This window comes from Pteropus vampyrus, unplaced genomic scaffold, assembly GCF_000151845.1.
Source record: "Pteropus vampyrus isolate Shadow unplaced genomic scaffold, Pvam_2.0 Scaffold143, whole genome shotgun sequence".
NCBI lineage: Eukaryota > Metazoa > Chordata > Mammalia > Chiroptera > Pteropodidae > Pteropus > Pteropus vampyrus.
The window spans coordinates 1,020,522-1,044,084 of NW_011888924.1; the positions used below are offsets into that span (position 1 = coordinate 1,020,522).

The following is a 23,563-nucleotide window of genomic DNA, read 5'->3' on the forward strand; positions in this document are numbered from 1 at the left end:
TAACATTTTGGCCTAAAAACAAACCATATATCACTGTATTGTTTTATGACATTCAGATTTGAACTAAGACTAAAGTCATCTGACTTGCTTTCCTCTCAGCCTGGACTGCATAAGACCATTTTCTTTGTATTGCAACTCAAATGTTTTTAAATCTCTTTTTATTGATTCTTATCTGATACAGGGTGCACACACAGACCTTCAGAAAACTGTTCTCATATCTTTGATTATTTTTGTGTTAATTTATTCTTAGTCTTCCCTTCAGGAATATCAATTGTTGTACACTGGTTTTCTATTTTCTGCCTTAACATCTATCTTTTTCTCTAAATTGTTTAATTCCTTGCCTTTTTCCTTTGCAGTTCAAAAGATAGTGGTTTATCCTTCATGCCACTGATTTAATTCTTTACAACATCTGTTTACCCCTAACCAGCTCCTACGTGGATTTCAAATCTGCTACTGTTTTAGGTTCCTTACAATCCTTCCTATGACAATTACCTCCATTTCCTTTTCTTTACTTCATCCTTTTCTTTCTCTATGATATCTGTTCCTCTATCATAGACATCATATTTTCTGGTATGCTGCTGATGAATTTCTTAATGTTTTCTTTTGGAATGATAATGTTTTCAGGAGAAAACTCCTTTCTCTGAGTCTTCCTCCGCTCTACAGTATTTTCCCAGTATTTTGGCTTGAACAGTGTATTATCTGCTCAGATTTAGTGCTTGACAAAAAACACAGGGTGCATAACCTTGCTTCTCTTACATGTCTCCGAGTGTGGTCTCCTCCCCGGAGCTGCAGCTAAAATTCAATTCCCAGGAAATCCCCAGGAGGGTTCAGGGATGTCTTCTGAGGAGGCATTTTTCTCCACACCCCGCAGCCTACTTCTCTGGTCCTCTGAAACAATGCATTACGTATATGGAAAACTAACAAGGAGGCACTATCACAGTTACTGATGCGTCAACAGTATTTTACGTTAGGGCTGTGCTACCAGGGCTTCCCCTGTATTTCCCGCTCAAAAAATTTTTTTTTTCCTGGGACTCAAAACTCTCTCCATGAAAGCATAATTTGAGATTTATCCCTTTAAGTGGAAACTTCAAAATATTAACCTTTTTTTTGAGAAAAATCTATCTACAATTACATGATGACTATAAGTACAAGCTCTTGAGTCAGACTGCGTGGGTTTGTGTCTCTGGTCCTTCACAAGTTACTTAATATTCTGTGCCTCAGTTGCCTCCTCGAAAAATGGGATAAGAGAGAGTATATAAAAGAAATTGTAATGAGCTAATAAGTTACTCCGTGTAAAGCTCTTAGAACAATATTTGGAAGATAATAAATGCTCAACAACTGATAATTATTATCATTACCTTCTCAGATTAAACACTCTACACACAAACATTTTCTTGAAAACTCGAAGTCGTTACGAATACCCAAAATCACAGCATGCCACAAAATGGTAATTCTCTTAGATGGACTATCTGCCCTTTTAAAAAATGGCCCCTGAATTGCTAAGAATTTTGAGTTCTCTTAAGTGCTTTTTATCATTTGCAATTCACTCTTAACCTCTGTCAAGTTTTCGACTGCCACTTCCCAATTCTTGGTCAGTGTGCTAACTCAAGCACCTTGATCTAATTTATGCTTCTAAAACTATTAGAACCATTTCTAATGCAGGAATGGGACTGAGTGGGAGACTTCCCTCTGAGTTAAACATGCATGTGTCAATGCGTAGACTTTTGAGCTGGGGGTTCCTTAAAGCTAGAAGCTGTTTCTCATTTATTTTTATATCCCCAGCACCCAGCACAATACCTGGCCTCCACTAGAATAGTCGATAAATGCTGTTCTGGGTTTGTCCGTTCTTAATTGAATATATTTGTATTGTATACTTAAGGGCCTTTTAAATTATATTTTTGGTTTTACCTGTGTTTCAGATAGTTGTGGGTAATAGGAACAATGCTATTGTCAATCTTTCCTTTTTAATGTATTAATGGCAGTGCGGAATAAGGCTTGAACTAATTTGCTTGTAATCCTTTCCCCACTATATATTATTACCAAAAATAAATGTTAATAATTTAAATAATGGAAAACAAACCAGAGAGTCAAAGATAGAGCATATATTCTCAAACATGACAGTTTGTTGTAAATATTTTGTTTTAAATTTAAGATTCTAGTAACTATAAATGCATTTGTTGAACATTTACTAAATGTATATTCTACTCCTTTTCATCCTAAAAATTTAAGTAATCGAGAAATGAGTACTTATATAAATAAGCAAGAATTCTGCTATCCATAAGGAAATAGATAGCTGTGGCAGACATCACGGCAGAGCACAGGGCGTCGAACTGCCAATGGCCCCATCGACTGGCTGGATAACTCCACTGTGTCTCTTAGGTGCGCCAATCTCAACTTCACAGCATGAAAAATATGGGGGCTGGGCTGCGGGACTTTCATAACTCGTTTCACTGCACAAAATCATTTTTTCAAAACTTCACTCAAGGCCCGTGTCCTCTTAAAGACAATCATGTCAGTAGTGGTTGGAAAATACCATACGATATATGTAAAGCTACGGAAATTTTAAATTATTTTTAACCTAATTAAAAGAATTACATATGAATGTTAAAACTCAAATAACTATTTTTAGTGGTTCTGAACACCATTATATTTTATATCTCATTTGTTACAGAGTTACGTCAGAATTATTATAAGTAGATATTTCCAGTTTTGAATATACATGCTTAACATCTGTCTCGTGAATTTCTTTAGGTAAACACCACCATCTTTTACTCTCTGGTGCCTGTTTGGAAAACAAGCAATAGGTTATTTGTAGGAGGCAGGTGTTTCCTTGCTAGTAAAATCATTTAGCCTACCCATTTCCTGATTTAACAGATTAGGACACTTCATCAAACAATGACATTTAGTTTTACTACCTATTATTTGTTTGATGTTCAAAGATCTTAAGGCAGGCAATAGCCACTAGAGATCAGTAAAGACCATTAGATAATGTGTGCTTAAATTAGGGATAGCATCTGATGCTGTTTCTCTTACCTCTGAGACGAGTTAGAGTCTCTCGCTCTGCTTTCTTATTGGCATGAGGAAATAATGTCATTCAGATGGCATTTCCGCCTCTTGCACAGATATTCAGAACTAAGTTTTATACCAAAAGTTATTGAATGTGCACACCTGTAACACCGTCTAACAAACAAAAGCCCTACACATCCCATTTCACTATCCAGTTCCACAGTCCAGGGCTACGTGAGATTTATGTCAGCTCGCTGAGCAGTCAAAAAGGATATTCCCTGAGGGGGGCACAAGACATCAAATCTTCAAGGACTGAGATCACAGCAGGTTTAATAAAGAAAGAACAGATGCCAATTTAACAGGGGGAGATTATGGAATTAATTGTAAAACAAAAAGTGACATGCTGGGCAACATTTTCTTCCAATATAAACAATGTTGGAACATATGCAATGGAAACAAATATGCTTATTTTTCTTTTAAAGGTGCTATTATTTTAAACACGTCTTACTTACACTGAAAACAATTAACACACTTTAACTAGTTACATTGTTAAAAAGCTAGGCCAATTGATACCTCATGGAAAAAGAAAAGCTGTAGTTATGAGGCCTGACAGAAAGGCTCCAGGTCTGCTCCCTGAAGTGAAATAGAATAGGAATGGTTGGAAGGCAGCTGAGCTCTAACATTCTGTTTCTTGAGTGTGTCCATCAGGCAGAGAGGCAGGTGACAGTTCAACTAGTTGTTAAGATAGAGACCAAAAAAGGAGAAAGACTGTCTTTCCAGCTCTATCTACCTAACAGTCCTCAGTAAGACTTAAATAAGTTTGGGATAGGAATACATTCTTTTAAAATTAGTGCATGCCTTTCTCCTTGCTACCAGCCCTCTCCCTGTCTCACAGGTACAGAGATACCATCTCTCATGAAGAGGGCTGACCTCAGAGTGCGGAATAAGGCTCCAGGAGCAGGAGGCCAGGAAGGTGTTCCTTAATGGATGGGAAGCCAGATATCTGCCCAAAGAATGAACAATGGACTAAAATGTACACCCAGAAGATGTGCCTGCCTTCTACAGTGGGAGAGAGGCTTATTGTAATGTATGGTCTTTTGGTAAGTAAAAAATTTATGAAGCTGCATGGCTCGACAGTAGAAACCGAAAAATTTCTATAGTTCAGTGAAAGCAATATTTCCCTCTCCTGTTATCATTTTGTAGATGTAAAATATATGTAAGATCCTGAATTGAGCTGTATTCAAACTGCAGCCAAAAAAACTTTAACAATAAGAAAATTTATTATAATTCTAAAGAGCACATATTCAGATCAATACATACATGTCAGCATTGACTTTTTATTTTTTTTATACCTACAGCATCCGGTCTTCCTAGGTGGTCTCCCATCCAAGTACTAACCAGGCACAACCCTGCTTAGCTTCCAAGATCAGATGAGATCGTGACTTTTCCAAATGACAGAAACCTTATTCTTAGACATTCAGCTCCAAGAGGGCAGAATTTATGTCTAATCCATCCTTTACCCGTCTCCCAATCCCAGGACCTGGTAAGATACTCTGCCAATGAAACCATTTAATGAATATTTGCTGAGTGACTATACAGATAAGATAAGATATTACAGGTTTTTAAAAAGTTTCATGCTATAAAACCTGTTTAATTTTAATTTGTATGCATTAATTTTGAGTTGGAGGGTTAATCTTTTTTGCATATTCTGAGTGTATTTTACAAATAGATTAATTTGGTAAATGTTAGAATAGTAAATATTATAAAATCAGCACCAAAATCTTTGCTATTCAAGTACTCATTTACTTTCTATACTATATAGCAAACAAGAAATTCAAGATTGAAGTTTATAAGTCACAAACCTATATAATTCTGCACTTTATTGCCAAAGTGTTAACAGTGCGTCAATGAAATCCCAGTTATTGTTGATACCAGGGACACCAGCTTATGTGTACAGAAATATTCACTATTATAAAGGACAAGAAATAATTATTAATCAATTTTTTAGGAGACAACTCTTTCATTGTTTTACATTCTTTGGTTAAATATTTAGAGTTCCAATATACATCAGAAAACACATGATACACCAGAATACAAAATAATGCCCATCAACTATAACAGGTAGAAAGAAAATAAAATTTCATAGTGTTATTATGAGAAATTAAAATATATACTTTGCTCATTAAATATAAAATACAAAAATCATTCCTAATTGCCGCATTTGCTATTTCAAATATCTTATAAATATATTACCTTTTTATCACAGGTGCATTTTAAATGACTTTTCTCCATTTGAAACCTATTTTCTTGATCCTGTAAACGATAAATATTTATTTATAGTATACGTAAAATTCCTACTAGAGTCAATAAAATTAGTAATCTAATGAAATAAATCAATCTACTGGATGACAAGCTTTGAGCCACATACTAGTAAGAGCGCCCTGCCCATACAATTTTCTAAACTACAGATAGAAACGTGATCAGCTTTATGTTAGAGGCTACAAAACCTGAGTTATTTGAAGATGTTACTGCTTGCAAAAGTATAAAAGAAAGTTCTGACCCTCAGAATTTGGAGATTACTTAAAGATGACCAACTGATTCAATGTGGAAATAATGAATTTGAAGTTATATCATATACTAGGTCCCTGGTACTTTTTGACCATGAGGGAAAAAGTAAGATCTAGACAGTGTGAAAGAGACAGAGAAATTATGAAGACTGGCAGATAATAATTTAAAGGGAGAAAATTATTCTTAGGACCTAGAGGGTATTATGTGAAGTGAAATAAGTCAGAGAAAGACAAATACCATGTGATTTCACTTATATGCAGAATCTGAAAAACAAAATAAAGGAACCGACAAAACAGAAACAGACTCATAGATTCAGGAAACAAACTAGTGGTTACCAGAGGAGGAAGGAGTTGAGGGGTGGGCGCAACAGATAAAGGGGATTAAGAGGCACTACAAACTTCTAGTTATAAAATAAGTATGTAAGAGAATGTAACGTACAGCATAAGGAATATAGTCAAATTATTGTAATAACTTTGTACAGTTGGTAACAAATGGCAACTAGACTTACCTTAGGGATCCTGCCCTAATGTATGTAAAATATCAAATCACTATGATATACACTTGAAACTAACAGGATATTATATGTCAATTACATGTCAAAACTTAATTAAAAATAAAAAAGAATAATATGTTTAAATAAGGCTTATTTTTTAAACTAATCTCAAAAGAGAGATTAAACAAATTAAAATTGTTGTTCTTTATTTGCTATATCTCATTAGCATCTACTTTTGTTAAAAGGAGTAAATATGATGAAAAATGACCCAATGCAATAAAAGAACCAGAAATGGCCACTTACATTTCTAAGAGGTTTTTTTCACTCGTATTTGTACATATAAGTCAAGAAAAGGAAAGGTCAGTTTTAGTCATTGTTCTATGTAAAAATATGACACTCACCTTCAGCTGCTGCTTTCTTTGCAGTTCTGATTCCAGTAATTGCTGCTTTAACTGACAGACGTTCTGTTCTAATTCTTTAATCACACCAGATGACTAGGAGGGTTATAAGAAGAAGAATAAAAAACAGAATATTGATTTTTGTACCATCCTACAACTTCTGGTTGAATAAATTTACCTTTTTTCCCCTTGAAGGTTCAATCAAAATTTAAATGATCCATAAATCTGAATTAAAAAAAAAAGTTTTTTAACAAAAGTAAAAAAGTTAATCTTTTAAAGTAAAAATATAAATTAAATTTTTATAATAGAAATAACAGAAATAACATTAATGTAAAAATAATATAGAATACTAAAGTAAAAATATAGAAATAATACATATGTAAAAATATAGAAATAATACTAATGTAAAAATCATGTTTACAAAAAACTTTTAGATTTTAATTTTAAAACCAAATCTACTGAAACATTTAATTCATGAACTATCACATAATTGACTACCATAGAATAGTAGCTATAGAATTCTCTTTGCAGAAAATGTCAATTCTCAGACACAAAGTATGTGGGTGCCAGTGGGGTGTCTATGGGCTCATATATGTGTATAAGACAGGAAAATTAAAACATAACCAACATTTCCAAATAATAATTATAATGTACACAGTTACCTAAAAATGTATCATTAACACAACTGAACATTTCTTCTTGGATTTTCATGTTTCCTCCTTTAAAAACTGTGGTACTTAAAAGAGTTAACTTATTATGGCAGAAGTCAGTTTATTAAATATTTATGTTATGCTATATATCAGACATTTAGATTTTAAGTATTTTAAATACCAATAAAAATTAGATCAGTTATTTCAAGAACAAAGCAAGAATAAAGCAAGAATAAAGCTAATCCCAAATAGCTCCTACAAGGCTCCCCATGGCTACAAGCTGAGTAAATAACTACTTTGAAGGGTCATATTTAGCAGCATATACAATACCTTAGAAGCTGAAAGAGCATGTTCCTTTTTCAGAAGGTTTATATCAGCATCGTATTTGGTTTGTAAGAGTTTCACGTTTTGCTCATAATCATTTATAAGACGATCCTTCTCTCTATGCAGTGTGTTGCGCCTAAAAGCAATAACAGAATAAAATATACTTCCAATATATTTAGAATCAATCCCTAGAATGGAATTTTTTAGTCAAGCAAATCCAAATGCATTGTCATCTTTCAATATATCAAATAGGTACCTACATTTTTTCAACTTTTTTAAAGCATTATACTTATTTTAAATGGGAATTAAAGATAAACAAATGGCAGTATTTAGGTTGGAAACCTCTCGACATTAATGCAGAGCACGTGATTAATTCTGGCAGATATTTTACAGAGTTAACGTCAGTATTTTATGGCCACACCTGAGAAATATCTGACTTCAGACAATACCTTGCCTTTACTTCTTGTAATTCACTACATGTTATCTGGTAACATCTCTCAAGTTCCAATTTTTCTTGAATTAATTTCTGCTTCTGTAAATTACTGTTCTCTGCTTCTCCAGTCAGCTGCTGGACACGGGACTCCAGCTCTTTGACCATCTGGTTCTAAAAGAATAGGTCATTGTTAAAAAAGTCTCCGACTGACTTTGTTGCACTCAGCATCATGAAGTAGCCTGAAGAAAATATCTATCCTATTAGAGACAAGAATATAGAAAACAAATGCATCGTAAACCATACTAATAAAAATTAAACCAATCTCTATATTAACCAAGTCTTTTTTAAAAAAAAAAAAAAAAAGAATGCTTTCTACCATAAAAGCAAGACCATTGTGTTTATATGCTTTTAGTCATTCATTCAATCATTCACCTGATGAATATTTACTGAATCTGGTACTATTCTAGGACCTAGGAACATCGCAGTAAATAAGAGATGAAGTCCCTATCATCAGGAAGGTTACAGTCTCTTCACGAAACTTAAGACATTTATATTTGTTAGATGAGTACTCAGCAGTGTTTTCTGCTCTTCGTTTGATGATTTAAAAACTTTTTAAAATAAAAGCAATGGAATAATAATATTTTTAAAAGGAAATTCATAACCCAAATAGAAATACTCAAAACTTTACGGACAACCAACATATTCTGATGAAGATAACAGCCACCACTGAGTGTTTTACTAGACCAGGTACTGTGTTGAGTGCTTCACAAGCATCGTGTCATGCAATCTTTCCCCGAAAACTATGAGCTAGGTATTACTGACATCGTTTTAAATATGAGAAAAATGAGATTTAGCAAAAATGATTAACTTGCCTATACTCACCCACTGGTAAGCAACAGAACAGAATTTGATCTAAAATCTCCCTGATCCAAAACCTACTTCACTTCATTATACTGCCTCCAAAACTATGACACTCTGCCTATGGGATTAACATAGAATGGATTTGCTGAAATACCTCAGGCAGACATATCATTTTGAAACATAAGGGACCCATAAGAAAGCTGAAATGTAACACGGGAATACTTGAGGTCTCTTTCTTTGCCTCCCAAACTGTTACTGCTGTTGGTAACCATACCCGACATGACATTTCTTTTTAACTCTGTAATTTTCAGGCTGTAATGCTTCCTAGCTAGAATAATTTATAATATAATGAGCAGGATACTGAAAGTCTATTCACTTCTCAGGCCCTTTAATAAGAACATTCATTACAAGGGAAATGAGACTCACAAATATTAAATTATATAATTTGATAAGGGAATAGAGCTGTAGAAATAATTACCACAAAATGTCTCTAAGTATCCTATTATAATAAAGATGGCTCATTACTCAATGATTTCTTAAATATATATCATAATTAGCTTAAAGTAAATCAAAAGTAATCAGTTTTAAAATACTACAAAAATAATCTTTAAGATATCAGTTTTAAAATATAAACCTTGAACTCTCTAAAAATAAAATTTCGACCCCCTCCCTCTCCTCCTCCTCCCCGCCCCCGCTTCTCCCTCCCTCCCTCCTACCCTCTCTCTGTCTCTGTCTCTCTGTCTCTCTCTCCCTCTCTCTTGACTAGTGGCAATGTGACTGGGATATCATGAGACCACCTTCTGACTTTTGCATTTCAAACTGCACTGAATAACTCTAACCTTTTCCCTGTTTTGTTTTTTATAACCATATCAGCACTACAATGGTGACTAACAATTAAATAATCTCATTCAATGATATTTATATATAGTCTTTCTCTCATTTGAACAAATTAAACTGTCCATCCTGAATGTTATCATGAAATGATTTTTCTAATTCAACAAGACTATGCTTACTTTTCATAAAAAAATTTTTACTCTAGCACCATACAAATATGAAGAGTACATTCCCAATTACTTCATCAGTAATAAAATTAAAAGATTAGCTCCCTCAGATATGCAAAGCTGGTTCAACATTTGAAAATCAATTAATGCAATCCATCACATCCATACATAGTCTTCTGCATTAAGACTTATATTTATTAAACAAATACTTGAATATATACTGATACAACTTTCAGACTCAAGAAGCAAATATGGCATTATTCATTTTGTTATTTATTTATTTGTAACTTTTATTATTTATTTTTTAAGCATTTTCTTAACCTTGTGTCTTACACCAAATAAAATAGGCACAAAGTATATAAAAGAATTTTAAAACTTATAATGTCAAAGGAAAGCCTAAAGACATATACAAGATACCTTAAGGATAACAATATTTGGCCAAAATAATCTTTTTAAAGTGAACACAAAGAATGGAACAGACACAAAATAGTGCAGGCCTCAAGATGGGGTAAAAGTTATTCAGGAAATAAAGACGTTGATGTAGAATCATATTTTGGGGCTGTAGCTGACAGAGCAGAAAGAGAATTTAGGGAGATGTAACAACAGGATCAGGGAAGGAACAAGTAACTGCATAGTTAATGACAGATTACCTTGGGTACAGAGACTGTCTTTCCACATTGTGAACTCAAAGGTAGCACTCGAAAGACTAGGGTGGAGTTCTTGAAAAGACATGGGTTGTAAGCAGTAGTCATAATAGGCATTAGATTAATAATTCAAGTTCTTGATCATGAGAAAACGGGACAAACTGCATTTGTGAGATGTGGAGCAAGAGGACACAGGGGAGAAACTGGCAAGTTACTGGAGGAGTCCCAGAATGAGGCAACAATGGCCTGAACTCAAGTGGTAGCTGTGGAAACAGAAGGGAAGAGTGGACCCAAGAAAATTTTCAGAGAAGTAAAGAGTATGATTAAGTAAAATACTAAACGAAGAAGAGAAGTGGCAAAAATCATTAATCCTTCAGGTTCAAAATATAATAGGCCTAGAGAATTGGCACATTGAGAATTAAGAGAAAGTTTAAGAAGGGGTATTATTTTGGTAGGAAATATACAAGTGATTTTCAACAAGTATTAAGAAATTGTGAACTATGCAATGGACGTTCAGTTATACAACCAATAGACAGAATAAGAAATGTAGGAGTTGGACATACAAACTTTGTTTGAAATCCTGGAGGAGTCAAAAATTAGAGTGAGCATTCAAAAACTATTTAGAGTCCAAAATAACAACTCCGACGGCAAAGGAAGCAATACGTTTTATCTTATTTCATAAACTTCTTCTTGAAATATGACATATATACAAAAAGATGCACAGATTTTAAGTATACATTTTGATAATATTTTGCAAATTTAAAACACCCATGAGCCACTATAAGATGTGAACATTACCAGCCACTCCAAAGTCATCCTTTACACAAAGGTAGTCACTATTGAGACTTTTATCACAAAAAAAAAAAAAAAACCACTTTGCCTTTTGTTGAACTTTCTATAAACGAAATCACAGAGTGCTTGCTCTTTTGGGTCAGGCTTCATCATGTATATCATATGTCTGTGAGCTTCATCCATGTCATGGCATACAGCAATAGCTTAATTAAACTTTTTCAAAGCTATAGACAGTGTTCTATAATGTGAATATATCTAAAATAATTTATCCATTTTACTGATGGGTTGTTTTCCATGTTTGGCTATTAAAAATAATGTTGCTATGAACATTTTAATACTTGTTTTTGGTACATATGTGCACTTATTCCTTTTGGCTGTACTTCCTGCGGTGAAATTGCTAAGTCACAACTGATTTGAAACTACGTTCATGTAAAAACTTGCAAGTGAATATGTATAACAACTTTATTCATAATTGCAAAAAAAAAATGGACACAACCAAGATGTACTTCTCCAATAGTTACCTTATGGATAGACAAACTATAGTATATCTATATCATTGAATATTATTCAGCAATCAAAAGAAATGAGCTATCAAGCCATAAAAGACTGGCTTAATGGAAGAAGCCAGTCTGAAAAGGTTACATACTGTATATTTCCAATTATATGATATTTAAAGCAAAACTAGACAGTCAATACAAAAGATCAATGGGTCGGCAAGAATTTTAGGGAGAGGTGTAAGGGGTCAATAGGGTGAAGCACAAGTGATTTTTAGGACAGTGAAATATAATGATACTATAATGGTGGATACATGACAAGATGCGTTTATCAAAATCCATGAAATTTTAAAGCACAAAGAATGAACTTATTTTATGCAAGTTAAAAAAATTATTTAGAAGTTGAGGGGAATCCCAGGAAGAAATGCAGACTGTGACAAGAAAATCTAATTACAAATATATAAAAAAGCTTCATTGAAAAGATGGGGAGAAACTATGACCTAAGCAATTCTGAAATGAGTGGCATCTCTAAAGCCAAAGGCAAAAAGAACTGCACACAAGCACTGTACTCTGGGTGACAAAGCTGGTCCCCGTGGGGGTGTGGATTAACAACTCTGATACTGGTGGACACGTACACTGGAACTGAACGATTAAGTAAGTGGATAGATGTTGGAAGTCAAGTGTCCACTATTGGATTGAGAATTTACAGATACACAAGGGGAGGAGGCTAGAATAACCCATGTGGTAATGGATCAGTGTTACGTCAGGAAGAAAGTATGTTTAGTTCAATATAGATACAGATGACTATACAAAGAAATGTTTACAGACATGCATATATACACAGGTTAGTAATACACACATACTCCTCTGCTTTGTCAGATGAGAAGGCCTAAAAGAAATTACACCCCAGCAGTAACGAGCATACCTAGCACACAGATGTTGGTTTCTAATATCATTCTCCACATAATCCACACTGATAAGGGTATATCAAAGGAGTACAGGAGCCCACTGAAAAAGCTTCTAATGGCTAAAGCTGGCACAATTTCAGCAGTGAAATTAAGTAATATTGGATTATAACTCAGTGTATAAAATAAAAAAATACCTGAGTCCATACTGATATGATTGAATATATTAATATATGAGGGAGAAGAGACAAATCTCCCATGCAGAAAAACTCCAAATAATTTATGTAGAAACTCTATCCTCAAGGATGGAAAGCGTAACTCCCCACTTCTTAAGCGCAGGCTGCACACAGTCACTTCCTCCCAAAGAGGACCAGGAAAATCTAACCCTCAGCCAGGTGTTCAAGGTCAATATCAAGAGCGGTAAGTCATTAACAGATTGGACCCTTAATGCGATGTGATAAGAAGAGCCTTTACCTTGGGGATCTTACTGCCTCAACCCATAACCCGAGTCTAATCATGAGAAAAACAGGAGACAAAACCCAACAGAGGGGCATGACCCGCATTCCTGAAAACTGTCAAGGTCATGAAAAACAAGGGAAGTGTGAGATACTGTGATATCCGAGAGGAGGCTAAGGAGACATGACAACTAAATTTAATGTGGTGCCCTGCGTGAGCTCCTGGGAAAGAAAAAGGACAGTTGGTAAAAACTAAAAAAAAAAAAGTGAATAAACTGTGGACTTCAGTTAATAATAATGTGTCAATCTTGGTAAGATTTATTATAAAATGTACCAAAATAATGCAAGATGTTTCTAAGGGGAAACTGGGTGTGAAGTGTATGGGAATTCTCTGTACTCTCTTCTCAAATTTTCTATAAATCTAAAACTGTCCTAGAAAATAAAATCCTTTTTTTAAATGATCATCTTATGCAAAATGATGAACTGGAGCTATTTGGGAATTTCTTCCTCAGGAGGTCAGGAGAAGAAATGCTGGTGACGACTATAAAATGACAAATTCTAGCTAGCTCAGAGAGTAGTGGCTCTAGTAAGTGGCTCTATGGGTCGTTGCATGCCACTGCGCACGGTAATAGTCAGTTAATAACAGTTAACAAAAATTTTCAGGTGCCTCAAGCCTTTTGATACTCATTAGGTTGGGACTCTTAATCTGGATCAGGTCCATAAACAGAATTCAGACTATCAGGGAATGTGAATAAAAAGGAAGAGCTCGTCTTTGTTTCGCTGCTCTACCTGGCCTCCGGCATTCCCTTCAGGCATGAATAGAGCCAACAAACCAAGGTAGTATTAGCGACAACTATGACCAAGAGAAATCACAAATATTTTGATAATCCATTGCAGTGTTAGATAATCACTAAATTTTGTTCGCTCTCATCATTATTCATAAATTACAACAGTTACTAGGCCCACTGCTAAATCTTGACATTTATTGCATCCATTTAGAAGCATGTTACTTTATCATGACTTTTGATTTGTTAATATTTTGACAACTTTAACTCAATATAATTTCTTTCCTTTGTAATCCTTTATATTTTATTAAATTTAAAAACATTATTCTGAGAAGGACTATGTAATTCACAGAATCGCCAGTGGGCTCCACGGTACAGAAAACAATAAAGAACTCCATTAATAAGGGTAAAATTTCAATAGAGCCACCCGCAGACTTTCAGTGTATCTAAACACAGCTATGGATAGAGCCTTGTATTTCACAGCCTTCGCCTCCCAAGCATCTAATAATTTTGCTATAATTTTCATATTTATAAGTTCTAACATTGTTTTAAAAATCCAGTGTTGACATGTTTTAACTATGAGTTTCACGAAGAAAATCCCCACCAAGACCAAAAGATATAAATATAATCTATACCAGTTTCTGCTTACAACAAATGGCACTGAAACAAGATTCAACAAAAGAAGAAAAAAGCCTGAAAGAACAAAACAGAGAAACTAATTCTCAGTGACAGTCTCGTCTTTCATCTTAAGCCATGCCTTGAACTCTACCTTGTTTAATTATTAAATCGGGAGCTGCTCTGCAAGATCTGTCTAGTTTTGATGATTCTTAAATTCAATCCTGCTGACAGACTCTGTCCATTTTTCTTTATATTTACTATTATCTAATGACAAGGTCTGAATGCTAATTTTGAAATTCGACTTTCATTAAAAATAGAATGAAGTTTTTCTGACAGTGACCTCTTGGCTCCAAAGGATCACTTTTCTTTACTTCCCAAATTTATAAAAATTAAAAATTCCACTGGGAAAGATATTGTTCTCTTAATATTATTTTACTAATAATATATAACAATGCATTAAACATTTTAAGCCTTCAATATTCTTCACAAATTTCAACTTTAAAATTACTTAATATATTTAATTCACATTCGTGAACATTTAGGATGTTAAGATGACAAAAATGTATTTCGGATCTAAATTTGTTTTTTGTTCATGACTTTGAATATCAGTATGCTGATCATCCAGAAGATAAATTCTTGATATTTTTTGCCTGATATACCTGACCTACTTTCAGCCTTCTCCATCTCACTGAACTGAATCACGTGCCAGGTCTCCCCTTCAGAGGTTACCCAAATGCAAGCCAGCCACCTCTCTCGCCTGGACTACTATGAAAAAGACTTCCTGTGACTGTGTTTGTGCCACGTGTCCACCCACCATTTTACTCAGATGTCTGTGTCCTCCTAAATGGCCTATCTGCACCCACTCTGGGTCCCCTCATTTGATCTCCACAGAGAGCCAGAGATACAAATCACTGTGGATCTTCTTTTGTCTGTCTTTTGACCTTGTGATGGACCACAGAGCTGGTCTAGGGGTCGCTAAGATATGCCTGGGTAACCGACTCTTGTTCAAATTCCACAGCTTTAAATTCAAGGAAGTTCTTGGACCAAGCCCGGCTGGGCTGGGTGGGCTGTAGTGGTAAATGAAGACTGAGTCCATGCCTAGGATACAACGCTCTACACTCTGTGAGGTCATATCATGTATCAGGAACAAGACTGGTGAGGCGCACCCGCCTCAGAGAGGAGCCCTGGTCTGCATGCCCATCAGCCTGCCTGCTCCAGGCTTACGTGACACGGGAAGTCAGCTGAGCTTCTACGTTCACTCCCTCAGACCTATCCCTTGCAACTAGGTGCTCTCTGAGGAGCCTTTAGGGGATCCTCCACCTTTCCTTCGAGAAAGTTACTGGTCTCTCTGCTGTGTGCTGTGGTGCCTCCTACATCTTTATGAGAAGGGAATTTGGGGGGTTTACCCTTGTGATATCTGTGTCTGGTCCTTAGTCAAGATGAACCTGTGAAAATCTGTGTTAGAGCGGTCAGCCACACAACTATCTCCCATTTGATTTCTTTCAACTAGTACAAAATATTTTCAGAAAAAGAATCAAGTCTTCAGTTAAAAAGAGGAAAACAAACAGAAAGAAAAGAAATGATCTCTAAACTCGGTAGGAAAAAAAAAGATTTATAAAGGCTTCTGGGGGTTAAAAAAAAAAGTGGCATTAAACAGTCCAGAGTGAAATCCCACAGCTACTTCAAGAGACTGCCCATTGTCATATATAAGTCAGTATCGAGTGGGAAGTAAAGCGATTTCTTTTATTTCTATATCACATTTCTACACTGCGCACATCAGAGAAGCATGGGGACATGGAGATTAAGAGGGCAGTTTCGAAAAATGGCAAGAAAAGAAAAAAAGACTTACTGTGGACTGTGTTTGTGCCACGTATTCACCCTCCATTTTACTCAGACGCACGTTTGTGTCCTCCAGCAATTCCTGAATATTTTCAGTGTGCCGCTTTTGAAGATCAAACTTTTCTTTTTCCATTTCTGCTACAGCATTGTGGAGCTACACAGTGAAATGAAGAATTGACTCTTTCACTACTGTTATAAAAGAGATGATTTTGCAATTCAGAAAAAATGTTTTCCTATATTTCTCTATTTATTTATATGGTGACCCGAATAACAAAAGATATAAAACTTACAAATAAACATTCGAAGTAAAGATAACATATAAAGAGCATCATTAAGAAACTTTTTCTCTTTACTTTCCTGAATTAAAAAATTTTAATGGATAAACAAATATTAAAGAGAGTTTATCCACCTCAGGCAGATATAGTCAATGAATAAGACAGATAATACGATGTCACAACTAAACACTAGCATTAGCCTAAAATCAGAAAATAAAAACCTTTATAATCTTTATGAATATTACCTCACTGTCTGTATTTTCATATTATTTGCATAAAAATATGCACAAGAGTAATGTTAAAAATTCCTTCTCCTTCACTGTACCCATAAGAAACTACTTTTATCCATTCCTTAATCTATACAAAAGTGGACACAAAAATGGCATTTATAAATCAAACAGTTCTCTAAGGAAACTGTATCCTATATGTCCTCATGAAAGATCTTTATAAAGATCTTTCTTTATAAAGAATATGCTCTAAATGTCTATGTAACTAATGGCATTTATAATTCAAACAGTTCTCTAAGGAAACTGTATCCTATATGTCCTCATGAAAGATCTTTATAAAGATCTTTCTTTATAAAGAATATGCTCTAAATGTCTATATAACTAAGGTAAAGAAAACAAGGCTCGATGGACAGCTTCCAAAGGGAGTTGAAAAATCTGTACTCACAGCCTTGTGGGGATTCCTTCACTTTTCTGAATGGAAGTAAAATTCTGAATCTAACTCCCATCTCCTGCATCCAATCCCAGGCTCACTCAGTGGGTGAGGAGGGCAGGAGTCCAAAACAGTGTAAAAGATACATTTGACCTTCCATTCATGAATAGGAGACAACAAGGATATGACACATACATATAGACTCTTATCTGAATAGGAAGATATTGAAGGAACTGGGAAAACACTGAAAGATGGTGGAAACTAGAGGCAGAATGAAGGCAGTGATTATGCTAATTACTGGTAAGGGCCCCAAGAACTTTTCCACTAGTTTCTAGTTGAAAAGGAAGCGTGAGGATGGCTCAGTAATAGCCATAAGAAGACCCTTGGGTTTCACAAACTTTATATGTTAAGTTTTCACTATTTGCATGTGGTGCCCCAAAATCTTTGCTATGTTGTATTTGTATTTTTGCCAAAGTATATATTTTAAACCAGTGTTACGTCTAGTATTCACAAGTCAGTCACTTAGCTGGTACATGAGTACAGCCAAGCTCACAGCACCTAAATTTCAGTGCTGCTTCATAGCTGTCAATTGATATACATATAAAGGAATCTAAATAAGTCACTTAGAATTTTATGCTTCTATTTCTCCTGCAGCGGTTTCTTTGTGTTTATTGTCTCCCAAAGGTCCTAGGCCACATGCCTACTGACTATCAAAGGTCAACTGTGTACAGTAACCCATTAATACACAGTGGTTTCTCAGGTGTATCCCAAAATTGCTTTATAAAGGACCTGTGCCTGTGTCTCTAAGTCAGTCTGAGACCCTGGAAACTCATCCAGGGAATCTACAGTTGAGACTATGAGGGTGAAAATGACACTGGCAAAAACCAGTATGCTATAACTAGGATGATCTGTTTGGGGATCAAACATGTATATCTGGTCTAATAATCTGACTGGAGATGACAATATTTATGTATTCACCCAACCAATTTTATTAACGTGTACCATGTACCGGGCACAGTGCATCACTGAGAGCATGCCCAAACCCAGCAATGAACTGTGGAGTCCAGGTCGCTTGGTCTGGGGAGGCTTTTAAAGGGCAAACATGCTCCTGAGGGATAAACTGCTGTAGCAGCAAACAGTAAGCACACTCTAAAGCATGAATCATGCTAGGGTTAACTAAGCGATAATGACGCCATGGTGGCCCTGACAACGAGGGGATCTATACATTCCCACAGAGATTTTTTTAGCCAGGGTTTGGCAATGGGGACAGGAGGCGCCAAAGGCCCTTTTCTCGGATAACTGGGAAAAGTTTTGTACAGCTTGTACAGAAGTACAAGAAGTGGGGCAGAACTGCGACAATCAGTGAGGCTTGAAAGATCACCCGGTGTCGACGGCGAAGAGCCCTGTGAACCCTAAGGGCACCTGAGAGCCACTGCCGTGATTTAAACACGGTGGTGAGGACGCCAGACTTGTGTTTCAGAAAGATCATCAACACGGTTTATTGTGGAGCGTGGATTGAAGAGGTGCACAGAGTCCAGTTACAGCACATCTAAGCAAAGATAATGGTCTCCGGAAATTAGAGAAGAAAAAAATGGTGAATACATTCAAATCAGTAGAATGAACAGAACTTGGTAAGTGATTAGATGTGAGAGATGAGGCAAAAAGAAGAGTGAGCATCTGGGAAGACGGCAATACCACAGAGAAGAAACAAACAGGGAAAATCCTTAGGAAGTGACTGTTTTAGCCACAATGGAAGAAGACGGAGTTTGGGGAGAATGATGACATTTAAATCAAGGAGATCCCTTAAATAGGTAGTTGGATAAGTGGGGCCTAAAGTGAGAGATGTAGGATGGAGATTTCTGTTGGGGAGCACATACACACACATATTCACACACACACACACACACACACACACACACACACACACTCTCACACAAACACATATTCACACACATATACACAAATATTCACACACATACACACACATATTCACACACACACACATTCACACAAACACACACACATTCACACAAACACATATTCACACACACATATTCACACAAACACATTCAAATACATATTCACACACATACACATACACACATACTCACACACATACACATTCACACATATTCACATACATACACACACATATTCACACACACACATATTCACACACACACATATTCACACACATACACACACATATTCACACACATTCGCACACATATTCACACACACACATTCACACACATATTCACACACATGCACACATATTCACACACACATTCAAATACATATTCACACACACACATACACACATATTCACACACATACACATACACACATATTCACACACATACACATTCACACATATTCACATACACACACATATTCACACACACATATTCGCACACACATTCGCACACATATTCACATACACATATTCACATACACACATATTCACACACATACACACACTTACCATATCACCTTGTCCATATAGATACCTAATAATTTTTTAATAAATGACTGCATAATCGCAAAGTAAATCTATCATCTGCTTATGAATTTTTGGTCTGCTTACACCACATTTTCATCTACGCCCAGATTTACATGCAACTGCATTTCACAAAAACATCGTCAACCACGTTTGTAGTGTTTTCACATCCACTAAAGAATAAACTGTACCCTTGTACATGGGAGAAGGGAGAAGACTGCTCTTCAAATACCTGACAACTTAAACTGGGAAATAAGAAACTAGAGAATTCGAAGACAGGAAAGGGGCCTGCTGTGTACGTAAGTAACATAGCTGTAGCAAACGCAACATATGCCAAATTTAAAAAAATATATAAAAACAAAACGTTAGAAAGAGAAAAATCACATAAACAAAATTAAACTAGAGAAAAACTAACTCTACCCATCTTAATGCACATGCAGTGCACTCCCAGAGTGGCCCTGAAGCTCCCGTCACGAAAACATAATCCAGACCAACGTGTCTGCTTGGGAAGGCACTTAGAACTTTCAGTAATTATTTTGAACCCAGACTAATTGAAAGAATATCAGTCTGAGTTAACTGAAGATCTTTATAATAGAATACCTCAAAAAAAGTAACATATTTAATTTCTCTTAAATACATATGGTAATTGGAACTAAAGGCAAAGGGCACCTAAGTGAAAATACAAAATGACTATGGGAGACCTGTTCGTGACAAGTATTTTTATTACATTACTCTTGGCACTGCTAAATTATGTGACAATATTTTTCTTAATTACATTAAATGTTCCTCTAAGAATAGCCCATCCACTACTGATTTTGTTTATATCAAAAAAAAAACAAGTTTATACTATAATATTGTATTATCTGAAAGTTCAGGACAGAAATGATCCAATGGCCTAAATCCAAAATTTTAAAAGTTTAATTGCCAAAAATTATCCTACTGCTGTTTCCCTAACTAATTTTGCTTAAAATCTATTGGCTGTGACAAAAATATTCAGAACATTAAGTAAATTCAAGAATTAGTCAAAAGCAAGTTTTGTAAATGAAAACTATTTTAGAGACCATTAGACTTCTAAAAGAAAATATACTAAAACATGAACAGGAGCTATTTCTAGGTAGTTAATCTAGAATTTTAAGTTATTTTATTTTCTTTGTTCATACTTTTCTGTATATTCTGTAAACATCCATTATTTTTATAATGATATGTTACTCAGAAGCATAAATCTTCACATTTTCGATTACTACTTTACGCGGCTTACTTTTTTTTCCCAGTCATTATTCAGAGATTCTGCACTTTGTTCACATATCTTCTTCAGCTCTGCAATCTGGTTTTCTTTAGTCTCTCTGATAACTTGACAATCTCGTATGAGGGTCTGAACTGTCAAAAATGATGAAAGCATAGTTAAACCAATTCTATTTACGTGAGAGTCTGATGATAAAATAGAGTGCGCCAGTTAATAGATAATTCCATTCTCCACCAAGTCTTCTCACTTCTCTCTTCTAAAATATCTCGTTCTTTCCTCTCCTCGTCTCCACTTCTCCCGCCCCAGTCCTGGCTCAATCTATCATGGCGCACTCCTGGACAATTCGAACAGTGCACCGGCCTAAGTTCCGCTCCCCTCCAATGGACCCTCTGTTGCTACGGTGCAAAGGCGGTCATGCTGCTCCCGGACCTAAGAAGAACCCTACAGCTCCCCACACTTAAAGGACAAAGGCCAAAACCTCTAATACAGAAAACAGCTCCTCGTGATCTGGCCGCTTTCTGGCCACATCATTTGCTGATTCCTTATTTTTAAACTTATATTATAAACACATCAACTGTCTGCAGATTCCTGAGGCCACTTTCTCTCATACATCACTGCCTAAATATGACCATTTACCTATCTGGAATGCCCTTCTCTCCCTTGTTGAAAAACCCTACTCATTCTTACTCTCGACTCAGCATCACCTTCTTTATGAAACATTCACCAACCAGATTCCTCCTCTTGCAGAGCCAGAAAGAAATTCCTCTGTATCCTCATAAATTTCTCCATTAGATCACTTATTACATTATGTGTAATAATGGTTCACTTGCCTCTTTCCTGAGTGCAAAGATATTTCCCCTTTTCATCTGCAGAGTATAACAGTGCAAGATGGGCAAGTGCTCAAAAAGACATGTACTAAATAAATAAAGGAACCCATCGTTTCGATATATCGTTGCTCCTAGGTACTTTAAAAGCGTGGCCAACGTTTACATAATATAAAATATGCTTTAAATTATATAAAATATTTCCCTTATAAATTGCTTTTTACATTTTCTATCTTTTTTAAATGATTTAAACTGTTACTGATTTAAGAGAAAATTTGTTCAATATATTCATGTCATTGGGATGGTAAAATAAATCCAGCTGTGTGTTTGCTTCAAAGTAATATTTTTCTTAGCTTACTGAATGTGTTCTTATTCATTTACTTCAAGATAGCAGAATTTAATTCTGTAACTATTTATGGTGACGGATGTCAACTGGATTTATGTGGTGATAATTTCACAATATATGCAAATAGTGAATCACTATGTTGGACATCTGAAACTAATATAATGTATGCCAATTATATGTCCAAAATTTTCATGAACATTTAAATAGAAATTTCTTTCACTCTTCTATCTCAACTATGCAACAAATGAGGGGAAAAGGAGAAAAATTCAAGTTAATTTAATATTAGTCTTTAGCATCAATAACATTTTACTGCACAATTCCAAAATTAAACTAAGATCCATTTTCAGTTCAAAAAGCCTTAAGAAATTTTATTATTAAACCTTTGGCATATTTAAATTGCCTAGTTTAAGTCAGACTAAGAAACAAAAACCTAGAAATAAAGCTAAAATATTTTTGTAGCCACTGATATTTGGAGAAGGAACCTGAACAGAATTCTAATGAGCATTTTGGGCTGGAAGTAAACCTAAAAATAGCAATTTCATTCGTTAACTTATATATGTAATTGCCATCCTAAATTTCAAGGACATTACCAGTCTCTCAGATATACTCAGGTTTGGTGATTTGTGAGAGAGCCAGTAAGTTCCATATGGAAAACCCTAAATGAAAATCTGCTCTGCCCTTTCCTCGTACTCATTGCCTGCATCTTACCATTCACCAAATCCCTCAAAATTTCTTTTTCAGCTCTGTTCTCACTACTGCCACTGCCATCATTCAGATATTTTGGGTCCTTATCATCTTACATGAAAAATTACAGAACCATGGGAGCATAAACTCTTTGAGTTGGAAGGGACTTCATGTATTATTTATTTCAACTTCATGTTATAATGCGTAAGCCAAAGCCTAGAGGCTTCCTCATGTCATACAGCAGACACTGAATAGCAGGTCTGGGGTTAGAGCCTATGTTTTCTAATAAGAGGGATGTTTTCTCTCTCACACTCTGTCCTACTTCTGACTATTCTAACTGAATTGGCATCACCATGGTGGCACACCCACCACTACAAGGCTACTCCTCCTAAAACTTAAGGTCCTAAAACTCACCACTCAAAAATCTTCTCTGACTCACCAGCATCTACAGGATAAGCTTGAAATGTCTAAATCTGAAATTCAAGGTCATGTTTAAGTCATGCCAAGTCAGCTATCTTATCTTTTTCAGTCTATTTCGTAATGTATAGGATATCCATGCTAGCTAAATGGTTTTGCAGCATCCTTCCCCAAACTTACCAACATCAGCATTCCTATTGCAATACCTGGAGACTTTTAAAGTTCTTTCCTCCAAAAATGTTTTCGACACACTCTCTAATGGCTGCCTATTGCATTTAGATGTTCTGACCTATAATCATAGTCAGTTTAACACTTGATCACATGCTTTCTTCTCCTTCTTAATGAAAGTGT

The 23,563-nt window shown here is 35.4% G+C and overlaps 1 protein-coding gene across 1 annotated transcript in view; it reads right to left on the reverse strand.

Moving 5' to 3' along the window:
• Nucleotides 1-23,563, reverse strand: part of CEP112 (centrosomal protein 112) — a 350,208-nt gene that overhangs the window by 260,293 nt on the left and 66,352 nt on the right. The window contains exons 11-16 of the mRNA XM_023535655.1: nucleotides 20,957-21,075; nucleotides 16,277-16,420; nucleotides 7,889-8,043; nucleotides 7,446-7,575; nucleotides 6,469-6,561; nucleotides 5,260-5,319 (exon numbers count right to left, since the gene is read on the reverse strand). Of these exons, the coding sequence (XP_023391423.1) occupies nucleotides 5,260-5,319; nucleotides 6,469-6,561; nucleotides 7,446-7,575; nucleotides 7,889-8,043; nucleotides 16,277-16,420; nucleotides 20,957-21,075 (701 nt within the window). The remainder of the gene's footprint in view (nucleotides 1-5,259; nucleotides 5,320-6,468; nucleotides 6,562-7,445; nucleotides 7,576-7,888; nucleotides 8,044-16,276; nucleotides 16,421-20,956; nucleotides 21,076-23,563) is intronic.